This window comes from Zeus faber (genome assembly GCF_960531495.2).
Source record: "Zeus faber genome assembly, chromosome: 18".
NCBI lineage: Eukaryota > Metazoa > Chordata > Actinopteri > Zeiformes > Zeidae > Zeus > Zeus faber.
Genome location: NC_137210.1, coordinates 12,699,350 through 12,706,976, shown reverse-complemented (window position 1 = coordinate 12,706,976; position 7,627 = coordinate 12,699,350). Strand labels below are relative to the sequence as shown.

General features: G+C 49.6%; 1 protein-coding gene across 1 annotated transcript in view; it reads right to left on the bottom strand.

The window, feature by feature from the left end:
- il1rapl1a (interleukin 1 receptor accessory protein-like 1a) overlaps window positions 1–7,627 on the bottom strand; it is a gene marked incomplete at both ends in the record, with an annotated part of 137,372 nt that overhangs the window by 3,979 nt on the left and 125,766 nt on the right. Inside the window, 3 exons of the mRNA XM_080019041.1 lie at window positions 197–340; window positions 2,457–2,602; window positions 6,797–6,929. Of these exons, the coding sequence (XP_079875167.1) occupies window positions 197–340; window positions 2,457–2,602; window positions 6,797–6,929 (423 nt within the window). The remainder of the gene's footprint in view (window positions 1–196; window positions 341–2,456; window positions 2,603–6,796; window positions 6,930–7,627) is intronic.

The following is a 7,627-nucleotide window of genomic DNA, read 5'->3' as shown; positions in this document are numbered from 1 at the left end:
AGGGAGAGAGAGGGAGAGAGAGCGAGAGAGAGAGAGATAGGAAGGAGAAATTGGGCTGCTGTCACTGAGATGGGAGTGGAGATGGCGTCAATCTCTAGCAGGGAGCTTGTTATAGATAGAGGCTGTAACACACACACACACACACACACACACACACACACACACACACACACACACACACACACACGCGCCTTACCTCCGTCCACGTCCTCGCTGCCGAAGTGCTTCCTGTAGAAGAGCATCAGTTCGATCTTGTAGCACTTGTAGAGGGAGATGAGGAAGATGAGCAGCAGCAGGATGGCCCCCAGGCCCCCTGCCAGCTCCACCGTGTACATCAGCTCTGCTGAGGAGGGGACACGCGCACACACACACACACACACGCGCACGCAGGCACGCACGCATGCACACACAGACACAAACACACACACACATTAGAACATAAAGTCATGGATTTTTGAACCAATATTTGGCCATAAGTACACAAACGTGTCAAATGGTCCAACGCTCTGCGACCCCTCGTAGGGGTTGGGCCCCCCAGAATTGGAAATCACAGGACTAAACGACAACATAATCGAATATTATTGGATTTCACGTTTGCATTCATTCAGTTGTACTCACTGACTCTGGTGCTGACGTGAGTGTTAAACATGAGTTGAAGATGAAAAAAAATAAGAGAGACACAACCACAGCGGACGTGTAATGAGACACCGTGCTCATTTGACGTCTGAGAGTTTTGGGGGGAAAACACGGAGATGTTTGTGTCATTATGTTTTTTGTAAACCAGAGTCCTGGGTTTACTCCGCGCCATAACTCAGTTCCACATCCCACCGCTTCTTCTTCTTTCTGCTGACTCTCTCTCTCTCTCTCTCTCTCTCTCTCTATCTCTCGCGCTTTGTGCGTTTCTTTTCCCTCTCCCCTCGCCTGCCTCGCCCCCCACTTCTCCAGCCTCCCTTGGGGAGCGCAGGCTTGGGGGAAGGTGGTGGAGGTGGCGTTTGGTGGCGGTGTGGGGGGCGGGGGGGGGGGGGGGGTGATGAGTTATGCGGTGCATTAAAGTGCCGTTTACCTGGCCGGCTCAGTGAGAACAGGTGAGCTCTATATCTCTGTCACCGGGCGGGGGAGCAAACTCTGCGGCTGCCGCGGCGACGGCCGGGAGCGCCGTCCCGCACCCAGCTCCGCTGGATACGGATGGTGAGCGAGTGAGCCCCGGGGGTGTTTTTGTTTTTGCGCCCGATACCCTGTTTAAGTTAACCCCGCCGGTAAATGGTTCATTTTGCGGAAGGAGCGCCCTTGTTGATCTAACGCGTCGTCTCGGCCCCCCTCGCCCATCACCCCAGAGCTCTTAACAGATCAATAGACTTCTTCCTCACTCTCCCACTCGTCTTAATTTTCACTGACTGCCCCCCACTCCCCCACCTCCCCCATCCCTCCCCCACCCCCCCCCCCCCCCTCTCTCTTCTGAGGTGGAAGGCAAGGCGGTGGCCCGTAGAGACAACCCCAGCGACTGCTGTAGGGATTATGAATACTGCATTCTGGGTGGGGAAACATGAAATAAACATCACATTAATGAGAGAGACAGAGAGAGAGAGAGAGAGAGAGGGAGAGAGAGAGAGAGAGAGAGAGAGAGAGCGGGCACTTTGAAATGAGTGAAAATCATCCTCCATCCTGGCTGTGTTTATGTCCCTCTCCGGGAATAAAGGGATGTGTCGGTTCTTCACAGAGTAAGAATCTAATGAAACTGAACTGTCTGCAAAGACGGCTCCAACAGCACCGGGCTGCTTGCGTGGCTGCTGACGACCCACTTAAAAAAAAAGGGGGGTGGGGGGTGGGCGGCAGACAGAAAGAGAGAGACAGCGACTTACTATGTAAATGTATGCCAAACTTAGTGGCCTGTTGGGAGAAGCCAAGGACCAATTTGCTGTTTAAACAGCCATCAAATTACCTCTTTCTGCTAAGTGACAAGCACCGCATGAGGAGAGCCTCAGACGAGTCATGCTAGAGAGACGAAATAAGCCACACCGGGTCTCCAAAGGAAAGACCGAACAACATCGCCAAATGGAGCATAAACGTGGATTTGCTATGAAGAAAAAAAAAGAAGAAAAAAAAAAAAAGCCCCCACCAAGACAGATGGGAGGAAGAGGGGAAGGAAAAACACAGAATTAAAAGAAGGTAATAAATCTGTCCTCTGAAACGGTTGTTGTTGGGTTGTTTTTTCAGCCTTCTGCCTGATTGAAGATGCTTTACGAGGTTCGGGGGGGGGGGGGGTACAGCGGTGCTGCTTGCTGCCTGCTTTAGCCATTTGAAAGGGTACACACATGCACGCACGCACACACACACACACACACACACACACACATACACACACTCTAGTTTTAGAGTTGAAAGGACCTGGTGTCCTGAAGAATGTTAGTGTGTGTGTGTGTGTGTGTGTGTGTGTGTGTGTGTGTGTGTATCCTCACCCCGCCTGAAGAGCTGGACGGTGGCTTGGCGACGGCCGTTGCCGTTCTCCACATAGCAGGTATAGTTTCCCAGGTCTCCTTCCTCTACAGAGTCGATGGTCAGGGAGATTGCCACTTCCTGCTCCCCGAGATGCTCCTTCACCACCCTGCCACACACAACAAAATGATTAAAAATACCTGAAATTCTGATCCAACCGGGTCTGAAAGAAAGACCCAGGGTTATTGTGTGTGTGTGTGTGTGTGTGTGTGTGTGTGTGTGTGTGGTCCTCACAGTCATTGAAATGTCAAGGTCCTCACAACGACTGCAATACATGAATGTGTGTGTGTGTGTGTGTGTGTGTGTGTGTGTGTGTGTGTGTGTGTGTGTGTGTGTGTGTGCGTGTGTGTGTGTGTTAATTCTCCAGGTCTCAGTGATCAAATGTAACACTGGTGCAGTACTGTATACGGCGAGTATATTTCCACTGTAAGTACTTCATGGTATGTTAATTTCTTCCTCGGCGCTCCAAACATATGAGAAATGAAAATCAATAAAGGCCTCCCCTTCCGAGTACGTGCGCGCGCATGTGTGTATGTGTGTGTGTGTGTGTGTGTGTGTGTGTGTGTTGGGGGGGGGGGGGGCTGGGGGGGTGAAATAATGGCAACAGGGAGAAATCTTTTTATAGTGGCTGCCATGGCAACGGAGAGAAGGAGAGAAAGTAATATTCCATAAAGTAAATGAGCGTTCCCCACTGGGCTGGTTGAGGCTGATGGAGGAGAGAATTTGAAGATAATACTGCCTCAAATCTTTACACACACACACACACACACACACACACACACACACACACACACACACACACACACACACACACACACACACACACACACACACAGACATACACACACACACACACACACACACACACACACACACACACACACACACACACACACACACACACAAACTTATCCCACTTTTCCGGCGTCCTCAGCATAAATGATGGTTAGCAGGAAGACGAAGATGGCATTTTGGGCATCCGTGCGTTTGCGCGGTCGGTCGTGTGTATGTGTGTGTGTATGTGTGTGTACAGGCTATTTGTGAGCGTTGGGTGGGAAAGACAAAAGGTGTGCGTGTGTTTGTGTCAGCGTTTGCCAGGATCATGACGGCTATCATCAAACATCGCTCGACGCCGGCTTTCGAGCAAATAAGCTGCACGCGAGGAGGAGATTTGTCATCGGTAATTGAAAGTGTTTCACGGGGGCTCGTGAAGGAGAAGGCTGAGGCAGGAGGGAATGGATGGCATTTTGTAGTTTCATTGAGGATGTTGTGGAGATGGAGCGGCTGGAAGGAGGAGGGGGAGGAGGGGGAGGAGGAGGAGGAGGAGGAGGAGGAGGAGGAGAAAGCTCCAGAATGATTCATCGCCTCTCCGGGGAGCGGTGCTTCTCTTTGAAGGCCCGCGACTCCATAATGGAGGACATTATCAGCCAAGAGAAACTCGCTGACGCACAACTTCGTCGGCCACTAGATGCAGATTTCCGAGCAGGTCGGGAGGCTGTGGCTCAGCTGCAGCAGGGGAGACCGGGCTGCAGCAGGCGCGCGTGCGCGCTTGTGTGCGGAGGGAACGCACTACGAGAAGATGCTGCGACCCAGGCAGATCTCCATTGCGAAAGTATTTTCTCAAAGAAAAGAAACGGAGAAAAACTTAAATTTGACCTTTTTTTTTTTTTTTACGCCGTTGCAGAGTCAATTTCGGTAGTATTTCCAAAACTACGACCGCGGGCACTTTTCATTTTCAACGTTCTCCTGCTTCCTCATTAGCAAATCCACTGCGCTGGCTCATTTAGGGATCAATTCCATTCCTTACTCCTTCCCTCCAACGTTCAATCCGGCGTCCACCTGCAAACCGGCCCCCACGGAAGTGGACGGGTCAATAACGTGCTGATTACCTCCTTTATTATGCCGAGCGAGATTGGCTTTGCTAATTTATTAATCTCTGCACGCTACCCTAGTGTCTAGTCATCTGTGCTTTGACAACATAACAGCCCCGTATGAGCTCCCCATTTCAGTCGTCAAACTGCCAAACAGCCAGAAAAAAGGTGTGAGCGGGGCCAACCTGCCAAGTGGGTGTAAAACTCGATTTTATTTTATCTCCACACCGGCGAGCAGAGATTTGATTGCGTTCTGGTCTTCCCTTCTGCTGACCCTCCCTCCCTCCCATCCCTTTTTCTTTCTCTCCACATCCCTGTTCCCGAAATCCCCCCTTCCCCTCTGTACGCGAGCGGAGCCGGGCCATTGGCCGGATGGGAGCGGGCCTACGGTAACAGCATAAACAAAGTGCACGATCAGATACATTATTGATCAGCGTCATGAGATATTGGTATGAATTTATTTTTTCTTTTCTTGGCTGATGAGTGGGCGGAATCCTGGAGAATACAAAGAGTGATAGAGGGGGAGAGAGAGAAAGACGGCGAGAGAGAGAGAGAGAGAAGCTCTCCCTCACATGTCTTCGTTGCCTCCACACCTCCTCAATGGCTCCCTCCATATCTCCATTCCCCCCTCCCTCCCACGACCCCACCTCTCCTTCCTCTCCCGCCCCTTGTTTATCCCTCTCTCTCTCTCTCTCTCTCCATCTACCCCCAATCTCTTCTTCTCCTTGTTCTCTCCCTCCCTCCTCTTGACTATCTCTCTCTTTCTCCTTCTATTCACCAATCTCTTCCTTTATTTCTTTTCTCTTTCCCCTTCCTCCCTCCCCTCCCTCACCTATCTCTCTCTCTCTCTCTCTCGATCTACCCCCAATCTCTTCTTCTCTTTTTTTTCTCCCTCCTCTCTCCTCCCCTCCCTGCGGCCCATCTGCATGCTGCTATAGGTGGCTGCCGAGAGGGCACCAGCAATAGCGGTGTTGGTGTGAGAAATGGCGGTTGTTAACCGTTTGACAGCTCTGTCTCCCCAGAGCTGTGGTCTCTCCACACAGCGGCGGACCCCTAATGGGAAATATGCACACGGAGCCGGGAAGGGACTTGTTTAAATGTGCAACACTAAAGGGAGGGAGGGAAGGGGAAATAGACCCGTTTTAAAATGTTTTAGAATGATATGCTGGAGAGGGTTAAGGAGCTCAAAATACCACATGAACCACCTTGATTACTTACACACATACATACAGACACACACACACACACACACACACACAGACACACACACACACACACACAAACAAAACTACTTCTAAATACTTAAAAACAACATTGGATTTGGGATTATGAACACAAATATATTCTGATCATTTGTAATTTGTCCTGAGTGTCAGGTGATTTGTCCTTTTAAATCATATATGCACGCACGCACGCACACACACACACACACACACACACACACACACGCGCACACACACACACACACACACACACACACACACACCACACACACAGACACACACACACAAACACACACACACGCACACACGCGCGCGCACACACACCCAAAATTACTTCTAAATACTTAAAAACAACATTGGATTTGGAATTATGAACACAAATATATTCTGATCATTTGTAATTTGTCCTGAGTGTCAGGTGATTTGTCCTTTTAAATCATATATGCACGAACGCACACATACACACACACACACACACACACACACACACACACACACACACACACACGCACACACACACATACACACACACGCACATGCACACACCACACAAGTACTTTTGTGCACAGCAGCTGGGGATGACAATGTAAAAATGGAGAACTGAGAAATCTCCAGTCCATCCATTTCCAGTGCAAAGCGTTTGGGAAAGGATTACATTTAAACTACAAAGGCTAACAAACTGGAAACGTTTTCCCTTTTTTTTTAAGGGTGGAGTGGGGTGGGGGTGGGGTCCAGCTCCAGCGTGTGGTGGGGAGAGGACAAACCAATAGATCAGATGTGTTTGAACTTTCGGCAGCCAGGCGGCAGATAGATTTGTCTTTGGTATGCTAAAGAGGAGTGATGAAAGAGGGCCCATGGTTAGCGCAACAGAATCCTGGCCTTTCACTATCAAACTCCAACTAGCAGACATGACATTTGAGAGCATACTGTAGTTCATCAAAGCCCACAGCTGAAAGCCCAGCATCGCGCTGGAAAGGGACAAAGGGTCTCCTGTGACTGCTTGTACAATCACACTCCATACTTATCTCTAACACCTTTCAACTGCAGCCCAAGAGCGGTTCTCTATTATTGACAGTATATTCCAGAAGAGCCTTTCAATGTCAACAGGGGCCTACTTAAAAAAACGGAATATTTGCGCTCATGTTTAACGCGTTCAACTCTGTGTCTATATACGTATACAGTATTTACAATTTTCGTCAGGTTTCTTACTTGATGTCGGTCTCTTGGACTCTCTCCTCGTCCAGATCCTCGATGAACTTCTCTCCCTTCATCCAGTAGATGAGTGGGCTGACGTCGCCGCTGTAGCCGAAGAAGGCCCGGCATGTCAGGTTCAGAGCACTTCCTGCGGGGACAGGAAATGACACGCTGTCATTCTCGATAGCTCGGCTGACTTGAAAAACGTTTGTGTATCGTATCGTGCGTGTGGCTAGAAGAACCGAGGTATTATGTCATATTGACGCGTTTGGACATCGGAAGGAACAATTTGGTAAACAGTAGTGACAGTTGCACGTACTGGCATGTAATCCCCCCCTTGTATTTCACATCCACAGGCTTGCAGATACACATAAACATGCACAGCTTCGGGGATATTGCACATATCACAGCAGAAAGCATGAGATTATTCGGGAACACTCTGATATTCTCCAGACTTCAGAGCATCACAAAGCGAGCCTTTTAAATTCCACCCAGCGGTTTCCACCCGTAAACCAGTGAAGCAGCTATGTCGGTAATGACCTAGGACTTGAGCGCCAACCAGTGCTTATGAAATCAAGTAAACAGCAGTGACCACAGGGGGGCACTCAAGAACTTCTTGTGAAAAAATGTGAGGCACCTCTGGAGGTCGGCTGTCCACCAGAGAGTAGAAGGTGAGATGAAATGAGGTGAAGCTTGACAATAACATTATTTCATCGAAGAGCCGAGCGCAGGAAACAAGAGGAAGTGAGGACTCAATAAACTGCAGTTTGTTCGTCATTGATGTGTGGGAGAGGAGCCGCGCGTCATTCTCACCCTAACGACGGTATCTCTGAGGGAAATAATAGT